The following is a 24,850-nucleotide window of genomic DNA, read 5'->3' as shown; positions in this document are numbered from 1 at the left end:
CTGCAAAATCTCGATTCCCTCCTCAGTCCTGGGGAAAGGATACTGCAATATCCCCATTTCCTCCCCACCCCACTAACCTGCCTTCCAGCTCCGTTCTCCTGTGCAGGGCAACACAAGAAGACCCAGCTGATCAGCAGGGACTCGGGAGGAAGCGAATAGATTGGGGGCGGGACCCGCCAGAGATGGTATTTGCCGGTTCTCTGAACTACTCAAAATTTCCGCTACCGGTTCGTCAGAATCGGCTCAATACCACCTCTGAGCTCATAACTGGGAAGTAAGTGTAGAGCTTCTGACAGCTTGTGAGGTTGCTTTGGAAGTGCAGTATAAGAAGCACCACCAAGTTATGTGAGAAAACTTTTTTTTCCCAAGAATTTGATGTTTGTATTGTTTTAATGGTTTTCGATTGTTTTAATGGGTTTTAGAATGTTAGAATTGTAAGCCGCCCAGACTTGGTTGGGTTGAGCTGCTATAGAAATTATGAATGAATGAATGAATGAATGAATGAATGAATGAATCAATCAATCAATCAATCAATCAATCAATCATGAATGAATGAATGAATGAAAATGAATGAATGAATGAATGAATGAATGAATGAATGAATGAATGAATGAATGAATGAATGAAACCAGTGTAGGTTTGTTGATGGGTCTCGGCAAATAGCTATTTGAGTAACACAACATCCAGTATGGGGGGCTGAAAAATGGAAAGTTGTCATGTGCAAAAGATCAAGTCCGCATGTGAAGGTCCCCTTAAATTGATTTATTGCTAAAAAGCCTATGTGTAGGGAACTTGTCAACTAACTGTTACCATTTGCATGGAGTTAAATAAAGGTCAGTTCAAGGGAAGCTGAATTTAGTTTGCTTGTGGCTATGTAGGGATTCTAGACCGATGCCTCGTTTGACTCCACCCCCAGGTTCTGCCACTACTCCTCCTACATTAAGTTTAATAATTGCTTTGTTTCTTTTATCTTACCATTATCCCCTTTCTCCTGAGTCTCTTAACATAACTGGAGAGTTTTGTATGTTTTGGGTTCAGGTGATGCCAAGTCGCTGCCCAAAGCTAGTGTTAACTGTTAGATTAAAACACTTTGATACCAAAACTTTAAAATAATCTCTCTCTTTTTTGGCCAGGTTTGCAGAAGAACTTCCTCGATTCTGGATACAGGATTCTAGGAGCTGTAGCCAAAGTCCGAGAAGCCTTCAAGCCTCAGGAGCCAGATTTCCCGCCTCCTCCTCCTGACCTTGAGCAACTCCACGTAAGGATTAGCATTAGCATTAGCGTTGTTGATGAAGGAGACCATCCGAATCTGCAGCTGTCTGTTTAGAGCTGGGTTTTTCAAACTTGGCAACTTTAATATGAGTGGACTTCCAGGATTGGAAAAATACTGGTTTAGAGTATGTTTGCGTGTTTGTAGGGTTGTGATCAGTGCTGGGATTCAAATAGTTTAACAACTGGTTCTGGCCCTAATGACTGGCTGGGTGGGTGTGGCTATGGTGGGCGTGGCCAGGGGGTGCCTCCTGCACCCCCCTGGGAGCAAAAACAAATTGCGGGGGGGACTCGCCACCCCCACCCCCTGTTTTGGCCCTAATAGGCCTCCCTACAACCTCCTGGGAGCAAAAACGGGCCGCGGGAGGGGGGTGCGCCACTCCCCCCACCCCGCCACACCCCCGTGTCCTGTTTTGGGCCTAGTAGGCCTCCCTGCACTTACCTGGGAGCCAAAATGGGGCGCGTGGGGACTCCTGGAAGGGGCAGGGCGGGAAGGGATGGGGCCAGCCAGCAATTTAACTACCAGTTTGCCCGAACCGGCTGAATCCCACCACTGGTTGTAATTGTATTGCACAACTACTGTAAATCACTTGGCATCTTAAGTTAGATTGCAAAAACACTGATATCATAGTATTCCTTTCCATTTTCAGAATACTTTGTTAACAGGTTTTTGGGGTGCTGTTTAATTTCTGTGGCTTCTCTCCGACTCTTGATTTGCGCTAATTATCCGGCTCCTGTATGGTTTGTTGAGGAAAGTAGCAATTCACGAAATGCATGCCATTCGGTGCTTACGGTCACACCGACAATATATGATGTAACTATATTCATAAGTAGAAATCACAGCCAGCTGTCTAAAAGCGGAACAGGTTTATTTTTCAAAGATTGAAATTGGTGGTTGCAATTATTATTTTTATTTTTTTAATTTAATTTAATTTAATTTCCAATTTATATACCGCCCTTCTCCCTGAGGACTCAGGGCGGTGTACAGCCAAGATAAAAAACATAGAATACAAATATTAAAACATTTAAAAATATATATAAATTTTGGCCCGAAAGTTAAGAATCACAAACTAATTAAAAGAATCTAAAAATTTCTTCTAAGCCAACCCGGCTTGCTGAAAAAGATAGGTTTTCAGGGAACGACGGAAGGCATTGAGGTCATGGATTCTTCTTATCTCTGGGGGCAGCTGATTCCAGAGGGTAGGTGCCCCCACAGAGAAGGCCCTCCCCCTGGGGGTCACCAGCCGACATTGTTTGGCTGATGGCACCCTGAGGAGGCCCTCTCTGTGGGAGCGCACGGGTCGATGGGAGGTCGTCGGTAGCAGCAGGCGGTCTCGGAGATAGCTAGGCCCTATGCCATGGAGCGCTTTAAAGGTGATAACCAACACCTTGAAGCGCACCCGGAAGACCACCGGGAGCCAGTGCAGCTCGCGCAGGAGCGGTGTTACATGGGAGCGCCATGTTGCTCCCATCACTACCCGCGCTGCTGCATTCTGGACCAGCTGGAGCTGGTTTATTAATTTGATTTATATGCCGCCTTTCTCCGGAGACTCAGGGCGGCTTACAATGCGTTAAGCAATAGCCTTCATACTTTTGTATATTTATACAAAGACAGCTTATTGCCCCCACAATCTGGGTCCTCATTTCACCTAAGGATGGAAGGCTGAGTCAACCTTGAGCCTGGTGAGCTTCGAACTTACAGTAATTGCAGACAGCTGGTGTTAATCACAATGCTTTCAGTCTGCTGAGCCACCAGGCCCTAGGCAGAAAGTCCTTCACCTATGGCCACAATTGGGACCGGAACTTCCATCCCAGAACATAGAACAGTGAACAGGCGAACCTTTTCAGCACCGAGTACCCAAACTGGAACGCACATGCATGCTGGAGCACTGGAAACCGAAGACCAACTGGCCAGTGCCAATGTACACGCCAGCCCGCTCGTCTTTGGGTTTCCTCTGTGTACATGTGCACTGGACAGCTGATCTTTGGATTTCTGGTGCTCTAGCGCAGTGGTCCCCAACCCCCGGTCCGCGGAGTACCTGGCACCGGGCCGCGCAGCGGCCGGGGGACATGAACGCTGCAGCGCAAAGGCTCCTGGGCCGTGCGCAAAAGCTCCTGGGCCGTGCGCAAAGGCTCCAGGGAAGAGAGCCCCGTGCAGGTACGCACGTGTGGCCCAAAGCCCCCACCTCTGCGCGCGCTCAGCGGGCCACGGTAAAATTATCAAAGGCTGATTGGTCCACGGCGATAAAAAGGTTGGGGACCACTGCTCTAGCGCACATGAAGACTAACTGGCTGGCACACATGCGTGCACTGGAAACCAGAAGAACAGCTGGCGATAGTGCGCGTGCCCACAGAGAGGGCTCTGCGTGCCATAGATTCGCCATCATGGACATAAAACAGTAGAGTTGGAAGGGACATTGGAGGTCTTCTAGTTCAACCCCCCGCTCCTGCAGGAGACCTTATATCATTTCAGACAAGAGGCTGTCCAGTCTCTTCTTAAAATCCTCCAGTGATGGAGCATCCACAACTTCTGAAGGCAACTTCTATTCCACTGGTTAATTGTCTTCACTGTTAGGAAGTTTCTCCTTAGTCCCAGGTTGCTTCTCTTCTCGATTAGTTTCCATCCATTGCTTCTCATCTTGGTGCTTTGGAAAATAGTTTGAAACCCCCCCCGTCTTTATAGGAGCCCCTCAAATGTTGGAAGACTGCTATCATGTTTCCCCTAGTCCTTCTTTTCATTAAACGAGACATACCTGTTCTGTCCCCAACCCCACGCACACACACCAACAGATGTTCAGGAGTTAAAGACCAAACCAGCCGGCAAAATCCTTTTCCTTATGTTAACGGAACTTGGCAACAACCTAGTGGCTGCCTGCCAAGAGTTTATTATTTACAAAGAGGAGAGATAACTTCTCCCCACTTCTGATACATCAAAGGAAAGCAGCTCAATAATTATAATCAAGTCCAAAGATAATCCAGTCTTAAAGTAAAAGTCCGGCAATGCAGAATGGCGTGGAAGCTTTCAGCTTTGTTCGTCACAAGGTTTGACTGGCCATCATGCTCCCTTTTATATCCTGTGGGGTGTGGTCCAGTGACTCAGCCCCCTGCGCATGCACAGCAGAGACCCGAAGACCAGCTGGCCGGTGGGAGGCATGCGCGCATGCGCAGCAGAGCTGAACTGGGGTGACGGCTCGTGTGCCATCAGAGAGGGCGCTGCGTGCCACCTCTGGCACGCGTACCATAGATTCGCCATCACGGGCCTATAGGCTACCTTTGCTTCAGGAGCTTCCCCACTGCAGTATTGTTGCTGTTTTTAAAAAAACTGGACAACTTTGAAGAAGCCCTAATTTAATTTGTGCTGTTTTGTGGTCATCAGAGATTGATATGAAAATTCCCTTTTGAATCTGGGGGCGGGGGGGGCAATGGTGGGCTGCTGCCGGTTTGGACCGGTTCGCATGAACCGGTAGTTCTGACCAGGGCTTGCCCCGCCCACCCGCCCTGGCGCTATCATGTCCTATATCCGTGATGGTGAATCTATGGCATGTGCCTGAAGAGGTATGTGGAGCCATGTTGCCTGGTACATGCGGCATTGCCCATTCCTCTTCTGGTTTTCTGGTGGTCTTCCATTTTCCGGTGTGAGCATGTGGATGCGCGTCAGAAACTGGAAGACTTGCTGGTGCGCCGGAAACCAGAAGTACCTTATCTTGCGTGCATGTGCTCCCTGGGCAGCTCCTCTTCCTGGTCGTGAGCGCCTGCGAAGTGCTCTGTTTTTGGCACTTGGTGCCGTGTGTGTTTGTTCTCTTTTTGGCGCTTGGTGCCGAAAAGGTTCACCATCCCTATCCTATATAATCACTAGTTTTTTGATGCTGCATGCATGTGCGGAAGGCTTTTTGATGCCGCACGCTCACATTTTCGCTTCTGGATGAACCGGTTGTTACAACTGGCAGCAGCCCATCCCTGTTGGGGGGGGGGATGCATGGGGAATGTTGCACGCTAAAGACGGGCCTCCCTTCCCCCCCTTCTTTCCTGAGATATTATGCAAGTTATCAATTCAGAAAATCCCTGTGAAAGAATGAAGAGGATGCCTCTTTTTTTTTTATTGAAAAGTTTTAGAATGTTTTACAAACAAATTTCCCCCCTCCTCCCCCCACCCATTCCCTTCTCCCTCCCCCCCCCCGACTTCCCAGAGCAAAATACAGGGTATTGCATTTAACAAACATAATCTAACATAAACAAACTAACTATAAGCTCTTAACTCCCCCTTACTCCTTAACTCCCCCATAGGTACCAAAATGTCAGAATAAAAAGAAAAATCATCTAAATATTTCATTCATAAGCTATTTGCAACTTTTTAGTCCCATATTTGTTTTGTATATCGTCAATCCAACTTCTCCATTCCAGTACATATCTTTCATTTGAACGATCCTTCAAATATGCAGAGATTTTAGCCATCTCCGCCAAATTAGCTACTTTTAATGTCCATTCTTCAATAGTAGGTAGTTCTTCCTTCTTCCAATATTGCGCCACCAAAAGTCTGGCTGCGGTTATTAAATTCAAAATCAGATTAGTCTCTATAACTGTACAATCTACAGTTATGCCCAATAAAAACAACTGTGGAGTAAATTTTATCTTCCTTTTAAGAATATTTTGTATAATCCACCATATCTTAATCCAAAATGCCTTAATTTTCTTACATGTCCACCATATATGAAAATACGTTGCATCATCACATTTACATCTCCAACACGTAGATTGTAAACTCGGGTACATACAAGCTAGCTTTTTGGGATCTAAATGCCATCTATAAAACATTTTGTAAAAATTTTCTCTCAGGTTTTGGGCTTGAGTAAATTTTACATTTCTAAGCCATATTTTCTCCCATACATCCATGGTTATTGATTCCCCAAAGTTTTGTGCCCATTTTATCATACAATCCTTCACAGATGCCTCTTAACGATTGTAGACAGATGTGGACAAAGTAAAAAAAAATTCACTTTGCCCTCAGCCTTCTGAGTCATAAGATTCTTGTTGTAAACATCAATGAACAACAGGGATTCCTCTGAATTTGGCAAACTGGGCCAAAAGCATTAACACGTCCATCGTGGAATTTGCTATGGATCCGGCTGTTAAAACCCAAAATGCTTTTTTCCGCAGCTCACCGATGAACATGCTCCTCCGAAGCCCCCTCTGCCTGAAGGAGAGGTTCCTCCTCCTCGCCCCCCACCCCCAGAAGAGAAGGATGAAGAGTTCCCAGAACAGAAGGCCGGTGAGGTGATTAACCAACCCATGATGATGGCTGCCAGGCAGCTCCACGATGAAGCCAGAAAATGGTCCAGCAAGGTAGGTCCTTAGTGTAGACCTCTGCGTTGATGCTTCTTGCCTTAGTTTGCTTACTTAGAAGATGCCCTTCAAGGAGGACTCTGCATTGTAGATTAGAATTCTTCTCATCCCACCATTTCCAGAGCTTGTTTCCTTCTCGTCTTGCTTCGGGACGTGTGAACTTTGGAGTGTTTGTGCTGTTGGATTTTTCTGAGTCAGAAAGAACGAGATGTCAGGACACGAAGCAGGCAGGGAATCTGGTGCTGATTCTCCCCTTTTGAAGCTTTATTTTGGAGGTGGTTTATCAGAGTTTCTTGCAAAAATCAAATCCAGAAGCACACACAGATAACTGAATCAGCTGGATTCATTAACGTCTTTATATTCATAATAACACATAAAGTATATTTACAATACCAGCAGTTGATTCTTCAGGCAGAACACAAGGCAGGAGAAAACAGTTTCAGTTCAGTTCAGATCAGCAGACAAGTTCACATACACAGAGTACAGCAGAGAGACTAGTTTCATTTTCTCTGCACAGACTCAGAAGCTGCAGACTAAGACACGCCCTGGCTCCAGTCTGTCTCAGCTCCCAATTGGCTGACTTTGTTACCATGTCCTATTCCAGTTGATGAATATACTCTGACATGGTTGTTGAAAGGATCCGTTGGATACTTTTCAACAAGGCGGGGAACCTCAATTTGAATCAAATAGTCTCCCCTCTGTATCCTAGGAATGATGGAGTCTAGCTTACATTTTGCTTTGGGGTGTGTATTTCTGAATGCTATCTCTTTAAATATATTTTACTTATTCACAATACTTGTAGATCAGTTATAAGACTCCTTCCTGTGCTTCTCCTTCCACAGGAGAAGCACAGGGAACAAAATAAAGCAATAATACTTGATTATTTTGCAAAGAGCTAGAAACGAGCTAGCTATGTGAACCTCGGAAGCTTCCTCCAGCTGTGTTTTCGTATATTACTCAAAGACACTGAAATGCTGCCTTAAAATATAGCATTGTAATTAGGACATTTTATAAAAAAATAAAAATAAAATAAAATTTAAAAAGGTCTCAGTGAAGGAGAGGAAAAAATAGGATTACAATCAACTAAGAGAAAATGAAGTCTTTGTATACATATATTATACATGCAAAACGCTAAACTTTTTTTAAAGACTTCTCTTTTTTTCCTTAGAGATGATACCGAAAAGGGTTCATCCAGAACTAGCTTTCAGAGGTTTCTGTCCTCTCAAGGTGTTTTGGTTCCCCCTTCATGTTTTGACTCCCAAGTACTCTGATATCCTTGTGGACTGCTAAAATGGTTGGCCAGAAGGGGAAAAAATAAACCAGCAAGTGAGATGCTTGGTTTCTGGGCTGTTCTAGACACCATTTATAGCAGGGGTATCAAACTCAAGGCCCTGGGCTGGATCCGGCCTGTGAGGTGCTTAGATTTGGCCTCCCGGGGCGTCCCAGCAAAGGACTGGCCCGTGGTGCCTCTGACAGCGAAAATGGAGCTTGGAGGGTCGCACGCGGCCTTTCTGAGCTCTGTTTTCACTGGCAGAGGGTTGCAGGAGGCTGTGGCAGCCGAAAACGGAGCTTGGGAGCCTGTTTTCTCTGGCAGAGCGCTCGGGCCGCCACAGGCGACACGAGTGACGAGCTGACCACGCCCACTCCAGCCCTCCCCCCCAGCAAGGTGCGGCCCTCAATGAAATCAAGTTTGACACCCCTGATTTATAGGGTTTGATAATGCAGTTTTCCCGGTGCACATTGCTATGTGTAATGGATCTCTGATGCCTGAGACCAGAATGAAATATTCCCATTCTTTTTCTTCTAGGTAGCCTGATCTTCTTGTTTTATTCCATGGTAGAAAGTTGCAGGGAGCTGCAGAGAGGCAAGATGAAACGCAGTTCTAGATCTCTCTCTCTCTCTCTGTGCGCGTGTTTTTTTGAACCCTGAAATAAGCACTTGGCCTTATTGCCATGTGCTCAAAAGCCCAATTGGGTTTATTATCAGGGGATGTCTTATTTTGGGGGAAGCAGATGTTAATATTTAAGTTACTGATGTGAAATACAGGATTTGTTCTTAAAATAATCTGAACAAAGTTTTTCATCTTCTCTCCTTTTCTTTTCCTTCTCCAGTTGGCCTATAAAACATACCTAAACTTCATCAGTTTCTCAAAACAATATTATTTATCCTAAATGAGCATTAAATATGTAACTAGTTTTTGCTTGAAGTCAGGAAATCATATAGTTTATTATTTTAGACCCTTTCTCAGATAATGGACTACTATTAAATGTTGTGTTGACGGAGAAGGCATAGAAATTGGGGACAACCTAAGAATTAACATGAAAGTGGCTAGCTAGAATAATAAACAGGATGACATTTGCAAGTATGATAATCCATTTTGTTTATTCATTCATTGTCTACACTGTTGTCCAACTATAAATCACTTTCACCCCTTTTCTTAGAAAGGACTACTTTATTAAACACAGGCTTTGATTTTGGAAACTTAGAACAGAATCTCTTCGTAACAATTAAAATTGAATTTTCTGGAATCACAGGAATATTTGCTGCTGATGCAATTCGGTAGCATGAAAAACAAGGGGAGTGTAATGCAAAATTGCCTATTTTATAAGACAAATGGGACAATCCAGAGTGGATTTTTGTTTGCCTTGGGTAAAACAGATGGGTTTGACTTCTGGGTCTTTGCAAAGCTGTTGTTTTGATATATTTCTCTGAAATCTGTTGTGTTCCAAATGATGCTGCCATATCAAAAAGGGAAGGGGAAAAATGATGGATTCCGTGATTGACATATCTTCTTCAATTTATATTGGTCTCTGCAACTAGGGTGTTTATCCGAATTATGATTTCATCAGTGTTTGAAAATCTTGGTTATTGAAAGGGGACAACTGATTTAACTATTTACAAAAATTCTGTTCCTGGATTATTGCAGAAAAATAATATTTTTTGTGAGTTGCGTTAACCAGTTGATATGCCTAATGAACATGTCCAGGAAGTGCATCATCCTTATTTATGATCATTGCTTCAATTTGGTACAGAAATTTCTCACCGCTGGGATTATTATCATTGCCAATCACATTCTGCCCCAAAGCAAAAACACTATGAGGTTTGTTTTTATTTAAAAAAAAAAGATCTTAAAAACAGCTAAGGGCTTTGCACAATTTTATTTAAAAAATTGCAAAATGAAATGCCTTTGTGAAGATGTAGTTGCTGATAAGATTTGTCCATTCTGAGAAAAATGAAAAGATCCATTTTTCCCTCAAGACCTATTGTGGGCGATGCTACTTCTGTCTTCTTTTGCTCTAGACCCACATTGGAAAATCTGAGCTATTTCTGGAATTCAGGATGAGGCTTCAAATCTGCCCACATGTTAGCACAAAATTTGAAATTTAATGTTGCAAGTATTTTTGAAATTTGAGTGATTTTGTAACCTGATACTTTGAGAGATTGAATTTAGAGTTAAGTTTTCTCTAGAGTGCCTATTTTTAAAAGGGATCTTCTTTTAAGTAGGCAAAAGTTGCTACTTTTGAAGTATCAACACAGATTGAAACGGTGTTAAAAATAATTAAATCAATAAAATAAAGATATTATTAAAAATAATATGTCACATTGATTAGCTCTGACAACTTTCTACAGTAATCAAGCTATCGTGAAAAAAGAGGTCAACCTAAAATAATTTTCAGAACTTCATTGACTCATATTTCTGGTTTTTCTCATGGTGTCAATTACCATTTCCCCCTTTTAGTAAACCTTTGTAAATTGGATTTTTCTGAAGTCTGCATTGAACAACATATTGCTGTCCTTTTCTTTAACCCTTTCAAATCCTACTCTATTGTTCTGGTTAATGATTATAATAAAGATTGGATTGAAAAAAAAATCTTAATTTAACCTTTGCTGGCATCTAAATGTAAACGTTAAACGTTTTGACCTCTTTTTCTATTGGTCATCTTCAAACAGCATTTCTCGGTAGAAAAATGGAGTTCAGATTTGCTTAGAAATCTTGACTGAACAGTAGCAAGTAGCAACTAATTCTGGATATATATCTTTTAGTGATTATATACTGTATTACTTAATCTCTTGGAACTATGGTTTCATGGATCACTGAACATTAATGACCCAAGTAAATAGATATTCTATATGTTTAGCAGTCGTGTGTCTTTTTTTGAAGACAATTCCTTCCTACCTACCTTCCACTGATTAATTAGAACAATTAATCAGTGGAACAACTTGCCTCCAGAGGTTGTGAATGCTCCAACATTGGAAGTTTTAAGAAGATGTTGGATAATCATTTGCAGGGTGGATTTGATTTAAATCGAGTTGATTTAAATCACATTTTAAATCATGATTTAAATCACTAGTAAAAGGGCTTGATTTAAATCAACTCGATTTAAATCATAATTTTTAAAGAGCAACTGTCATCTCTGCTACTCCTTTGACCCAATGTTGACTCACCGATAGTCCCAGTGTTGCAGAATATACAGCCTCCTGCTACATAACTAAGCTCCATTTCATGCTGAATAAACTAAATTATTTATGTATCTTAAATAGAAAACTATCTTACGATAGATTTTTATCCCAAAAGTTTTTTATTAAAATAAATTCGATAAAAATCAAAAAAATCCGATTTAAATTAAAAAAAATCTGATTTTTTTCATTTTTTTAAAAAAAATCATTGATTTTTATCCACCCTGATCATTTGTCTGAAGTGGTGTAGGGTTTCCTGCCTAAGCAGGAGGTTGGACTAGAAGACCTCCAAGGTCCCTTCCAACTCTTGTTATTCTATTCTACCCACCCTCAAATTTATGGGTTGGAAGAGCAGAGAAGGAGAGTTGGAAATAAACTTTCTAGAGGCAGAATTCTTGATTTAATCATTCCTTTTATTCTCTTCCCCAAACATGTCAGATTGACCCCAATAGAAGAACAAGGCATGGTGCAGCCCGCTGAACTTTCAGTTGACAAACGTCTTGTTAATCAAGAAACTAAAAAAAAGATGAACTCAAAAGGAATCAGGTTTATTTTGGAGTTTGCTAGTATAATTGCACATAAAAGTAGCAGGTTTTTTTTTCTTTCAGAACGCCAAATAATTTAGCACTCAGAACCAGAGCCTCGGATGAAATAAGGCTCAACAGGAAAGCTAGTGAGTGACTAAATAAAAGTGGGAATAAGGTTTTATCTCAGGCTCTTGAAAACGGTCCATTTTGCTTTGTCCCTTCCTTCCTGCCTTCTCTTCTGTGATGGTTGCTACAATAATACTGGGCTGTTTTGTTTTAGGTACTTTGGGATGTGATTTGGGATACCGAAGCAAAAGATTTAAATCCCTTTTCGGATTTTGTAGAACAACATTGTGGCAAAACAATCTTGCTCCATGTCATTAACTTTCCACTAACAGAAACGTTCTGATTTGCTTTGACATGTGCTGCTAACATCACTTTCTGTCAGGTAATAGTGAGCACTGATTAATGTCCTTTAATGGCCATTCTCTCTTATTGTGTGTGTGTGTGTGGGGGGGTGTCGGTCGTTCTTTCCTCCTTCCATCCTGCTTTGCTCTCCATTGTTGTCTTCTCCATGGCTGGGTCAAGATCTTGGGAGGGGGTTGGGGTAAGAATGCCCATGTTCGGTCAACCCTGAGCTCCTCTGGTGGACAGCAGTGAACATGGAGCTCTGTGTATCAGCAACCTCTTCCAACTCTGGCTCGGAAAAGGGATGTTTAGATGAGCAAGCATGGAAGCGATTGTGCAGCTCACCTTCATTTTAACAAAGAATTCTGCATCCATTTTTGGTCACCACACTGCAACCAGGATGATGAGGGGACTGAAGGCTAAAACATACGATGAACAGCTGCAGGAACTGGGCATGGCTAGTCTAGTGAAGAGAAGGACCAGGGGTGACATGATGATAGCAGTCTTCCAATATTTGAGGGGCTGCCACAGAGAGGAGGGGGAGGTGTCAAGCTATTTTCCAAAGTACCCGAAGGCCAGACAAGAAATAATGGATGGAAACTGACCAAGGAGAGATTCAACCTAGAAATAAGGAGTACAATTTTCTGACAGGGAGTACAGTCAACCCATGGAACAGAAGTTGTCTTCGGAAGTTGTGGGAGCTTCATCACTGGAGGCTTTCAAGAGGGACTGGGCTGCCATTTGTCAGAAATGGTGTAGGGTCTCCTTCTTGGGTGGGGGGCTTGGACTAGATGACCTACAAGGTCCCTTCCAACTCTGTTAATCTAATCTAAAAGGGGTTTTGGCAGGAGGGAGTCACCGTGAATTTGGCCTTCTGGCTCATAGCTGCCCCTTTCTTCCCATTGCCATCCTTCATAGCATCCTACGCTTGGCTGAGGTCCCATAGCAGCTGGGTCTCCTCTGATGTGGACCTGGCGTATCCCCCGTCTGTGTCATTCGCGTCCACTTCTCTGTCAGCTTTACGTGTTTGCCTTTCCTTTGTGTCTTTGTCAGCGGCATTATTGTCTTGCCAGGAGAAATGTTGTGGGGAAAGTTAAGACAATTAAAGAGGGAAAAACATGTCTTCCTGAACGCCTCTCGGAGGCGTTTCTAGTTGTTCAGATCCCTTTGTCAACCTCCCCATTCCTCCGCCGTCCTCCCATCGCCCACCACCACCACGAGAGATTTCCTAAACTGGCTCAGTTCTTTGCTTCTTTGACCAGATCCTGCGTCTTATACTAACTGTCCCTGTTTCTTCACCCTCGCTGTCCACCACCTGCCAAGCCTGAAGTGACCGGTGGGGGTAAGGAAGCCCCCGCTAAGGCTGGCCTAGGTGTAGCTCGGGAGGAGGCGGAGGAAGCAGAAGCTGAATTCACCCTCCCCTCCGACATGGAAGATGATTACGAGCCTGAGCTGCTGCTCATGCCGACCAACCAGCTTGTTAACCAGCCCATTCTGGCCGCTGCTCAGTCTCTGCACCGGGAAGCAACCAAGTGGTCCAGTAAGGTATTTCCTCCGTTTCCCACCCCCTCCCCCCTCTGGCGACTGATCCGCATTGCATCCGGCCATTTTGACACATTTGCATCACTCTTGATCCTCGGCGGATCCCATGACCTTTTGGTTTTCTATTTTTCATGGTTTCTTTCTTTTCTTTTTTTTTTCTTAATTGGAATGGATTCGAGTTTGTCTGCATTTCATGGTCGAGGGAACCGCGTGGCTTCACAAGTGTTGTTAGGCGTGCTGATGGCCAGGCCAAAAGCTTCATTCGGCTCACCCTATCACCCTCCTTCTGAATAAAGACGCTGCCCTCCTCTGCCTTTACCTGTCTTTTCTCATGCCGGGGGTTACTTAAAAAGAGAACCCAAGGAAGGAGTGCCCGACTACCTGTGAAGCCATCGTTCGCTGCCTTTTCGGAGACTTCCAGACGAGCGAGGGTTGTCACTCCTGAAGTCATTTAACACGCATCGTTGTGCTTCCTGCCTCTTGATCAACGGCTTCTACTAAAACCTTTGTTCCGGCAAGGAATGGCTTGGGATGGCACCGTTGCCAAAGAGCTGGTCCTGCGGGCAGAGGCTGTGATGGAGGGGAGGAGGGTTTTTGGGGCGTGGAGAGGCTCTGCTGAATGCCTTTAAGTTGCTAAGTTCAGACTTTGCCCTCTCGTGTTTCAGCCGCGTTATTAATGGGAGATGTGGGGGGGTCTGTGGCTTATGATGGGAATGATCTGCTGGCACTAAGCACCAAGTGGAGTTTGCCAAGCTGCTGGATTATTTTTTCACTTCCTTAGATTAGCATGCTGCAAAGAATAAACGTATGGCCCCGGGCAGCTGTGAAGGTGTGGTGTATGTGTATGTATGTATTGGAAATTAGTTTCTCTCTCTCTCTCTCTCTCTTTTTTCTTTTGTTTTTCTTCTTTTCTTTTCTTTTTTTTTGCACTTGTGAATGGCCAACTGGGTGACTGGCATGAAATCCAAACGGCATCTCCCACGCGTGGATAACGATGGAGTGTAATCTGGCCTAATTCTCTTCTGTCCAGGGGCAAGCTTAGCTGAAATGAATGGGGAAGTTTGGCTTCTGCAGGAAAAACCACTGGTGGGCTTGTGAATACAAGAGCTCTCTTGCCCCCCGCTACTCTGAACAGCAATTTGGGCAAAGCCTCTTGTGGCAGTGGCCTCCCACGGACCCGGAAGTCTTGTGTGTTGGTTCTCCACCCCGACCACATCCAGAAGAGGGCATGGCTTGTCTTGGTTGGGAGTTGGCCAATGGCACTTGGATTGGCTTTTAAGTGCGCTGCAGAACAACAGACCATGTTTTCCTTCCTGGCTTCTACTCGTCTATATGCTACGTTGCATTTGTTTCATTTGTTACCCCTTAAAATGAGAATGTGTTAAAACAGGAGCTTGGATGTACAATAATCCCGAAAGTGGAGCTTTTGTATCAGGACGCGTAAAAAGGATGGAAGAACATCTGGAAGGGCTGCCAAGCTTTTTTCCCCCCGAACAACACCGCACCTCTTTTGTCTTTTCATTACACAATCACAACAGTCCGCATGCCAAAGATGGGATGGGATGCTTGTCCTACTTTCATGTGTTTTGCGTCAACATATTCACTTATCTGTCTTCTCACAAATACCGCATCCTTTCTTCTAACGTAAGAACGACACTGATCTGAATATTCTTACAGACATTTTCATTTGAATGGCAATCCTGACATAAGTAGTTTATTCACAGGACAATGGCTGATAATGGTTGAACATTGAAAGCTTCGGACTGTTCTAATGTCACGAGGAAGCTTGTTTTAGCACAGAGGTCTTCAAACTTGACAGCTTTAAGACTTGTGGACTTCAACTTCCAGAATTCTCCAGCCAGCATAGCTGGCTGGAGAATTCTGGAAGTTGAAGTCCACAAGTCTTAAAGCTGCCAAGTTTGGGGACACTCGGTTAGCACAACAAATTAACAGAAAAGTAACTGACTATTTTTGTTCTACCATCCCCGCCATCGTGCAACTGTGAGGAGGGGGAAGTTTTCACTTCCTTTTTATCAAGTAATCACAGCTTCTCATTTTGTCTGAATGCAGCAGCAAACTGTGATTAATTGTAACAGTGACTCAAAATGAGTTTTTTTTTTAAAAAAGGCATTTAAATACAAATTACCGTGTTTTCCCGAAAATAAGACCCTGTCTTATATTTTTTTTGAACCCTGGAATAAGCGCTTGTCCTTCTTGCCATGCCATGCGCTCAAAAGCCCGATTGGGCTTATTATCAGGGGATGTCTTATTTGGGGGGGAACCGGGTAGTGACTTTCCTAATTTCCCCCCCCCCCCCGAGAGGAAAATAGTTCATTTTGTCAAAGAAGAATTGGTAATTCTTCGAGTTATACATCAAAAGAAATTTTAGTCAGCGGGTTAACCAATTAACGGATGAATTCTGGATATGTTTATATATGAATAGAGTAAGCATTCAGATGATGTTTTATATCTGATGATTAATAAGAATAAGAATTTTATTTCTATACCGCCCTTCTCCCGAAGGACTCAGGGCGGTGTACAGCCTATTAAAAGCACAAGACAAACATCAATTAAAATAATTTAAAATTATTAAATAATTTGGCTCAATTTTATGATGTTTGTGTGTCTATATTTTTCTTGACTGTACACCGCCTTGAGTCCTACGGGAGAAAGGCGGTATAGAAATATAATAAATAAATAAATAAATAAAATTTAAAACCCCAGAAATTTAAAACACCCAATTTAAAATTATTATGTTGATAGCCCGACCTGGCGGAACAACAGGGTCTTGAGTGCACAGCGAAATACCCGGAGGTCGGAGATCTTACGCACTTCCGGAGGCAGTTCATTCCAGAGGGCTGGGGCTCCCACAGAGAAGGCCCTTCCCCTGGGTGTCGCCAGCCGACATAACTTGGCCGATGGCACCCTGAGGAGACCCTCTCTGTGGGAGCGAACTGGCCGGTGGGAGGCTATTGGTGGCAGAAGTTGGTCTCGAAGGTACCCAGGTCCTATGCCATGGAGCGCTTTAAAAGTGGTGACCAACACCTTGAATCGCACCCGGAAGACCACTGGGAGCCAGTGCAGCTCGCGCAGGAGGGGTGTCACGTGGGCACAACGAGTTACGCCCATAACCACCCGCGCGGCTGCATTCTGGACCAGTTGGAGCCTCCGAGTGCTCTTCAAGGGGAGCCCCATGTAGAGAGCATTACAATAGTCCAGCCGGGAGGTGACAAGGGCGTGAGTGACCGTGCGCAAGGCGTCCCGGTCCAGAAAGGGCTGCAACTGGCCTCTCCTTGCCTTTTTGATTGAAAAAAAAATCCCTTCTGCAGATGCATTTTAAATTTAGTTGATCAAGAGGCTTAAATCACCATCATCCTCATCTTTTAATGACCCCATAATTCCTTGCGGGGTGAAATCTGGACAGCTGAATGAAGCTGACTGATTACTGGCCCGATGCCCTTCCAGTCGCCAATGCAGAGTTATATTCAGCAGATATATTCTCAGTGTGCCCAGAGAGAGAAATAACTGCCTCTGCCTAGGATCGAAGTTCACAGCCTCCTGATTGTGAGGCGAGAGCTCCACCTCTAGGCCACCTCACCACTCAATTAAAAGGCTTAAATAACGGAGCCTTTTCCAGGTGTTTTTTTTCTCCATTCAGAATATTCAGTTCCCACCATTTACTTCAGATTGACCTTGTGACTTTATTTCTTATTCACCCATTAAGAATATTCACCATCATCACAACACCATGCTTTAAGACATTCCTTCGGCCAGCTTATTTGAAACGATGGGATTCCTAACTGGGAGTTTAAACATCTGAATGTGGTCATTTTCACTTTGGCAACACTACTAACACGTACATACTGTGTGTGTGTGTGTGAGAGAGAGTGTTTACTCCCTCACCTCTTGGCTGAAGCTTGTTGTCACTGAAGATTGAGCGAGAATTTCACACGTGGTCTTTGTGTTACAGTTCTGTTTTGCTTTTGTTTTTTATTTTGTAAAGCAGCAACTGTACAGCCCCAGAATCCAGAGCGATCACAACTGCTTTCCTTTTCTTCCTCCAGGGGAACGACATCATTGCCGCTGCCAAGCGCATGGCCTTGCTGATGGCCGAGATGTCCCGCTTGGTGAGAGGGGGCAGCGGAAACAAGCGGGCTCTCATCCAGTGTGCGAAAGATATTGCCAAAGCTTCCGACGAAGTGACCCGTCTGGCTAAAGAGGTGGCTAAACAGTGCACGGACAAGAGGATCCGAACAAACCTTCTGCAGGTAGGCCATGAAACCTGGCTTGGAAGGCACAGAACATCTCTAGCTGGGAAGGTCCTATCCAGAGGTGGGATTCAGCCGGTTCGGATCGGTTCAGGCGAGCTGGTAGTAGCGACCTACAGGCCCAGATGCAATCCCATCCTATATTGTTGTGTTTTTGATGCCGCACGCATGCACGGCTGGTGCAAGTAAGCGAATTGTTTTGTGACATCGTACGCATGCGTGCGCTTACACTTCCAGTGCTGGGCGAACCGGTGAAGCCCACCTCTGGTCCTATCCGTGCTTGAGAAAACACACCTGTAAGACTAAAAGCCAGGGGTGAAATCCAGCAGGTTCTGACAGGTTCTGGACAACTGGTAGCGGAAATTTTGAGTAGTTTGGAGAACCAGCAAATACCACCTCTGGCTGGCCCCAGAGTGGGGTGGGAATGGAGATTTTGCAGTATCCTTCCTCCAGGAGTGGGGAGGGAATGGGGATTTTGCAGTATCCTTCCCCTGCCACGCCCACCAAGCCACACAATGCCCACCGAGCCATGCCCACAGAACCAGTAGTAAAAAAATTTGGATTTCACCACTGCTAAAAACCTACAGCCGAAGCAAGGTGTGTCTAGCCAAAATCAACGCTCAGGATTCACCCCTTTGCCATTTTTTTAAAAAAGTTATGCTTACGCCTTTTGAAGTGGCCAGATTGCAAGCTTACGTGAAAATGGCGATGCCAGCATGAAGAGGTCTTGATGGGGCGCTAAGCCTGTTGCTTTGTTTATCTCAACCAGCCTTTTCATTTAGCTCCCTCCCAGTCTAAGGGAAACCCACCAATGAACCTAAACTCAATGAAACCGATAAATTTTCCTTCCCAAAAATTGGATGTGAACATTTTGTGCCACTGTGCATCAGTGTTCAGAGGCTTCACTGCCACAAATGGGTGGCTCAGGGTAGTCCTTCAAACTTGGCGATTTTAAGATGTGTCAACTCCCAGAATTCTCTGGCAGCTTTTTGAAGTTCATACATCCTCTATTTAAAATTACCAAATCTGAAAAACAAGGATGCAAAATGATGCTCTGAACAGAGAAATCCTCTTCAAAAATTCTCAAGGAAATATTCTAGCCATATGTTTTCAACTGCCGGAAAGAGATTGAACCTATTTTTTTAAAAAAATTCTTTCTTCAAGACTTATGCTAGTAATGTAGATGTAGAGACAGAGGAAGTATTTAGATCAAATATGAATGATGCATGGAGATACAAAATCCCAAGGGAGGAGTATGGAAAACATGCCAAAAAATCAACATGAATTGAAATATTAAAACGGGCAAGAGATGATGGATAGAAATAGAATAATTACGAATACAAGATTTGTTCTATTAAGAATTAGAATAGAGGTAGGAATTAGAAAGGGGGAAGATATTATTATGCACATTCCTATATAATAATTTGAAATTAATATGTAGATGTAAAGATCAGAAGTTGAAAGATTATTTATACTTAAATAATATTATGGTTATTAGTATTGCATATTAAAACACTGAATAGTTAATACATGGAGCAAATACCAACATGTTAATAACTTTAATTTTAATATTTATATTATTGTAAAATGATGTATGATTAATGTAACTAATATTGTCAATATTATCACTATTATTTGGTATCAAAACTAACGATACCCAGATGCCACACTGTTCATGTATTCAATACTTATGTGTGTGTGTGCGTGTGTGCGTGTATAGGTATAGGTAGGTTCCCCTCGCACATATGTGCTAGTGGTTCCCGACTCTAGGGGGCAGTGCTCATCTCTGTTACAAACCCAAAGATCCAGCACTGTCTGAAGACGTCTCTCTGGTCATGTGGCCAGCATGACTAAATGCCAAAGGCGCACGGAACGCTGTTTCCTTCCCACCAAAGGTGGTCCCTATTTTTCTACTTGCATTTTTTACATGCTTTTGAACTGCTAGGTTGGCAGAAGCTGGGACAAGTAACGGGAGCTCACCCCGTTACGCGGCACTAGGGATTTGAACCGCTGAACTGCCGACCTTTCGATCGACAAGCTCAGCCTCTTAGCCACTGAGCCACTACGTCCCCATAAGAATTATGCTAGTAATGTAGGGTTATTTTTAATGCATTTTTGTTATGTTTAAGGATGGTCCCAGGTGATAACGAAATAACCAGGGTGTAACTGTCTTTGTGTAGGTTTGTGAACGAATCCCAACCATCAGTACTCAGCTGAAAATCCTGTCCACTGTCAAAGCAACCATGTTGGGCCGGACCAGTATCAGCGATGAGGAGTCTGAGCAGGTCAGTTCCCTTGTTCCAGGCGGGGTGGGGGTGGGGGTGGGGGTGGGATAGCTCGAATTGAGAGGCCTCGGGGGAGAGGCAAACAGCTTTGCTGGCGTATAGGAAACACCTGTTGTGAAATGTTCAATTAGTAGCAGCTTCAGTCACCAACCTTTTTGATTCTTTCTCTTCTAAGTCCAAAAACCACTTGTACCTACTGTATTTTTCAGAGTATAAGATGCACCGGAGTATAAGACGCAGCAAGATGTCAAAGGGGAAAACAAGAAAAAAAATAGTTTTTGGCCTCCGCATGTTCGGCTTTTGCCCTTCCCGGCCTCCAGGAGCACTCTGCAGGCTTCTCAAACCCTTTGCACATCCCATTTTTGCAAAAAACGGTCCTGTTTTCGTAAAAAATGGTCCCGTTTTTTGCCTCCCGAACCCACCACATATCCCGTTTTTGCCCTCCCCAGCACCCAGGAGCACTCTGCAGGCTTCTCAAACCCTTTGCGCATCCCATTTTTGCAAAAAACGGGCCCATTTTTGGTGAAAACGGGACACACTGGGGAGGGTGTTTCAGGAGGCCAAAAATGGCCGTATTCGGTCGCACCGATGTTTCCACCCTCTTTTAGGGGGGAAAAAGTGTGTCTTATACTCCGAAAAGTACGGTATTGATTTATTTTTGAAATATACAAATAATCCTTGACTTATAACCATTGGTTATAACAGCTACAACATCTGTTATAAAAGTTACAACATCTGTTATAAAAGTTACAACAGCCCTGGAAAAAAAAAACAACCCTTACGACCATTTTTCAAACGTCTCACTTTTGCAACATTCCAGTGGTTTTAAGTGATCAAAATTCAAATGCTTGGCAACTGACTCGTATTTATGACGGTTGCAGTGTCCCAGGATCATGTGATAACCATTTGCGACCTTCTGGCAAGCAAAGTCAATGGGGAAGCCAGATTCACTTAATGGCCATGTTACTAATTTAAGAACTGCAGTGATTCACTTAATAGCTGTGGCGGGAAAGGTCATAAAATGGGGCAAAACTCACTTAAGAAATATCTTAATTAGCAACGTACGTTTTGGACTCGCTTGTGGTCATAAGTCGAGGATTACCTGTACCATGAAAAGGCAGGAAAGTCAGTAATGAAACTTACAAAATTTGGCCATAGGAGCAAGGATGGAAGATATAATGACTTTGTTTTCTGGCTGTGTTTGATTGCTAGTCAAATCTGGTTTACAATACCAAAAAAACCCACCCCAAAATCCCTTTTCAACTATGATAAATGCCTTTGTTCTGAATTTAAATTTATTCACCAGCACCATCTGGTGGGTAGAAAAAAAAATTCTTTAGAAAGGAAAATGCAGTGGCTTGGGCTGAAATTTGATATCCGATATAGAAACCGGCAAGCAACCCAGATCTTCCTTTTCACAAATTCTCTCCCGATTTCATTTTTAAACCGCCTTGACTTCAAATACGCAGCTTCAGTTCCAGTACGGAGATGGTTCTGCCTAGTAGACTTGTTGTGTTTTGTTTTACAAATGATGCTGTTTCCCAAAGTTGATAACTTTAAGACATGTGGACTTCAACTCCAGGAATTCCCCACCCAGACATGTGGACTTCAACTCCCAGAATTCCCCACCCAGACATGTGGACTTCAACTCCCAGAATTCCCCACCCAGACATGTGGACTTCAACTCCCGGAATTCCCCACCCAGACATGTGGACTTCAACTCCCAGAATTCCCCACCCAGACATGTGGACTTCAACTCCCAAAATTCCCCACCCAGACATGTGGACTTAACTCCCAGAATTCCCCACCCAGACATGTAGACTTCAACTCCCAGAATTCCCCACCCAGACATGTGGACTTCAACTCCCAGAATTCCCCACCCAGACATGTGGACTTCAACTCCCAAAATTCCCCACCCAGACATGTGGACTTAACTCCCAGAATTCCCCACCCAGACATGTAGACTTCAACTCCCAGAAATCCCCACCCAGACATGTGGACTTCAACTCCCGGAATTCCCCACCCAGACATGTGGACTTCAACTCCCAGAAATCCCCATCCAGACATGTGGACTTCAACTCCCAAAATTTCCCACCCAGACATGTGGACTTCAACTCCCAAAATTCCCCACCCAGACATGTGGACTTCAACTTCCGGAATTCCCCACCCAGACATGTGGACTTCAACTCCCAGAAATCCCCACCCAGACATGTGGACTTCAACTCCCGGAATTCCCCACCCAGACATGTGGACTTCAACTCCCAAAATTCCCCACCCAGACATGTGGACTTAACTCCCAGAATTCCCCACCCAGACATGTGGACTTCAACTCCCAGAATTCCCCACCCAGACATGTAGACTTCAACTCCCAGAATTCCCCACCCAGACATGTGGACTTCAACTCCCGGAATTCCCCACCCAGACATGTGGACTTCAACTCCCGGAATTCCCCACCCAGACATGTGGACTTCAACTCCCAGAAATCCCCACCCAGACATGTGGACTTCAACTCCCGGAATTCCCCACCCAGACATGTGGACTTCAACTCCCAAAATTCCCCAGCCAGCCTTGCTGGCTGGGGAATTCTGGGAGTTGAAGTCCACATGTCTTAAAGTTGTCAAGTTTGATGAGAAACGGTGCTCTAAACAAACTTGTCTTTTCTAAACATCTTTTCTAATATCGGTTTTGAAATGTTTCTCCCTTCCAGGCCACCGAGATGTTGGTCCACAATGCCCAGAACCTCATGCAGTCCGTCAAGGAAACTGTCCGAGAGGCTGAAGCAGCATCTATTAAGATCCGGACAGATGCTGGATTCACCTTGCGTTGGGTCAGGAAGACCCCATGGTACCAGTAGAGAGCACGGCTCCTCCCCCCTAAGCGTTGTTCTTTTCACGAGAAACCCTTCTACAGACCACCGGAAGGTGCTGCCGAGGTTGGCACAGGAGTCTCCTGAAGGCCCATCTTGAGGGTGGTCTTTAATAGTGCGCTGGGCTGCTTTGGGTATCTAATCTCACTTTAGCTCGTTTCCAGACTTTTTCCCTCTCTTGCTTTTGATTTATTTTTATTTTTAGAAACACTATTTCAACCCGGTTCTTCCCTCCTCTACCTCTGTCATGATTGTGTTTTCTATGCAACGCACCAAGGGTTTTGTTGTAGCATAATTTGAAAACTCTGGGCCATCTTAGTTGTTCATTTGTGAGGGACAATCAGGAAACCAATAGTTGGGATTTTTGGTTCTCTCCTTTTACATTATTAATTATTATTTGGGATGAGAAGATGCTAAATGTAATTTTATACTGTCCAAAGCGAAAAGCACTTTTCCTTTGGCAGAAGGGAGTGAGTTTAGCAATCGTAAGTCGCTGCTTCCATCCTCCACCCCAAATGGCAAGCTCTAAACAAGATTTTGGGGAAGAATTTTCCACGGCTACCAAGTTCCTTCAGCACAAAAACCTCCTATGCCAGAGCTTAGGAGATATTTTCTGAGTAGTTGGGCTTCTTGCCACCAAAGTTTGATTTGACAGTAGAATGTTTTGATAAACCAGAGGAAAAGCGTGGAGGTACAATAGTAAAAACTCTTTTAGTGGGTTTCAAAAATAATTCACTTTGGGCTTTATGAAGCGTCACCATGCAAATACCGATGCCGTCGCTTGCCGATCCAGCTGCTATCGTTTGGATCTGCTTCCTTATGAATGGCTTGGGCATTCACCCAGAAAACACCACAGATTTTGGCATGTAGCCATGCCAACATTGATGGAAGGATTGGGTGGTCCTTGTTTACCGATTCACTTTTCTTACACCACCTTAGTATTCGCCTTCTCTTCCTTGGTGCAATTCAAAACTAAATTCAAAGGAATTACCTTTTCATGCCTTCTCTTCAAATGCCAAGATCCAGAAAAGCAGATTTCTCGCTCTTTCCTGGCTACAAGGTACTCACAATCGCCATTTCGGATCTTGGCCAGGGTAGCCGTCACAGAAAAGGACGGGGTTAGGGTTACGTTACCCTGCCTTGTCTTGCCTTTTCAGTCTGTGTGAACTCGGTAGGAAGAGAGGATTTTAAACGGCCTTCCTGGCACCTTTGGTGGGAGGCGGTTTTTTTTTCACCTCATCGTTCAGCCTTCCAAGTGTGAGAGCTTCTTAAATCACTACCATTTTAATAGCTTGACTTTGTATTAATGCAATATTATTAATGCCTTTTGATTACATAAGTTTATACCAAAGACTTAGCTTTTGTTAAGGGATGTTTAAAGGAAAGCTTTCAATTGTATTTGACTTGGAGAGTTCTTTGGAGTATTTACTAAACTCAACACTTTGTAAATCTTAATATCCTCTACACCTTATGCAATTATGCTTTCCTAAACACTCCTGCCCATCAGATTGAATGTCAGGAGCATTTTGCCACTACTTTTGTTTGTAAACCAGAATGATGTTGTGTATACGCTAATAACGTTCAACTTTCTCTGTTCTGGTCAAATAAAATGAAAATGCATTTCTATAAAATATTTCCAGTGGATTATTTTTTATGACAGTACTTTAACAGACCCCACATACCTTTTCATGATCTCGTCTGTAAAACTTGGCTATTAATGATAAGAGGACAAGGGCTATTTGCATTTCCCTTGAGGGAATTAAAATAATTGCAAATACATGATTCTCTCTGCCATTACAATAAGAAATAAAGGTACATTTACCCCACAGAACAATGCACCTAACATGTCACAATTGGCACCCTTTGTTTCAGAATAGGAACCTTTAA

At 43.8% G+C, this 24,850-nt stretch overlaps 1 protein-coding gene across 3 annotated transcripts in view; it reads left to right on the top strand.

Moving 5' to 3' along the window:
* Positions 1–24,588, top strand: part of VCL (vinculin) — a 113,497-nt gene extending 88,909 nt beyond the window's left edge. For 2 of the 3 annotated variants that reach the window (XM_070945414.1, XM_070945413.1), the window contains exons 17-21: positions 1,134–1,258; positions 6,424–6,609; positions 17,609–17,812; positions 19,993–20,097; positions 22,805–24,587. In XM_070945414.1, coding sequence (XP_070801515.1) covers positions 1,134–1,258; positions 6,424–6,609; positions 17,609–17,812; positions 19,993–20,097; positions 22,805–22,951 — 767 coding nt within the window. In that variant the 3' untranslated portion in view covers positions 22,952–24,587. Of the gene's footprint in view, positions 1–1,133; positions 1,259–6,423; positions 6,610–13,325; positions 13,548–17,608; positions 17,813–19,992; positions 20,098–22,804 lie in introns of all 3 variants that reach the window. The other variant, XM_070945412.1, reaches the window with a different exon arrangement.
* Positions 24,589–24,850: the final 262 nt, after the last annotated feature.

The sequence above is a fragment of the Pituophis catenifer genome, unplaced genomic scaffold (assembly GCF_029215685.1).
Source record: "Pituophis catenifer annectens isolate HBS135680 unplaced genomic scaffold, rPitCat1.0.hap2 SCAF_6, whole genome shotgun sequence".
Classification (NCBI taxonomy): Eukaryota; Metazoa; Chordata; class Lepidosauria; order Squamata; family Colubridae; genus Pituophis; species Pituophis catenifer.
Note: the sequence above shows the minus strand (reverse complement) of the source record. Positions and strands in the feature narration are given on the sequence as shown.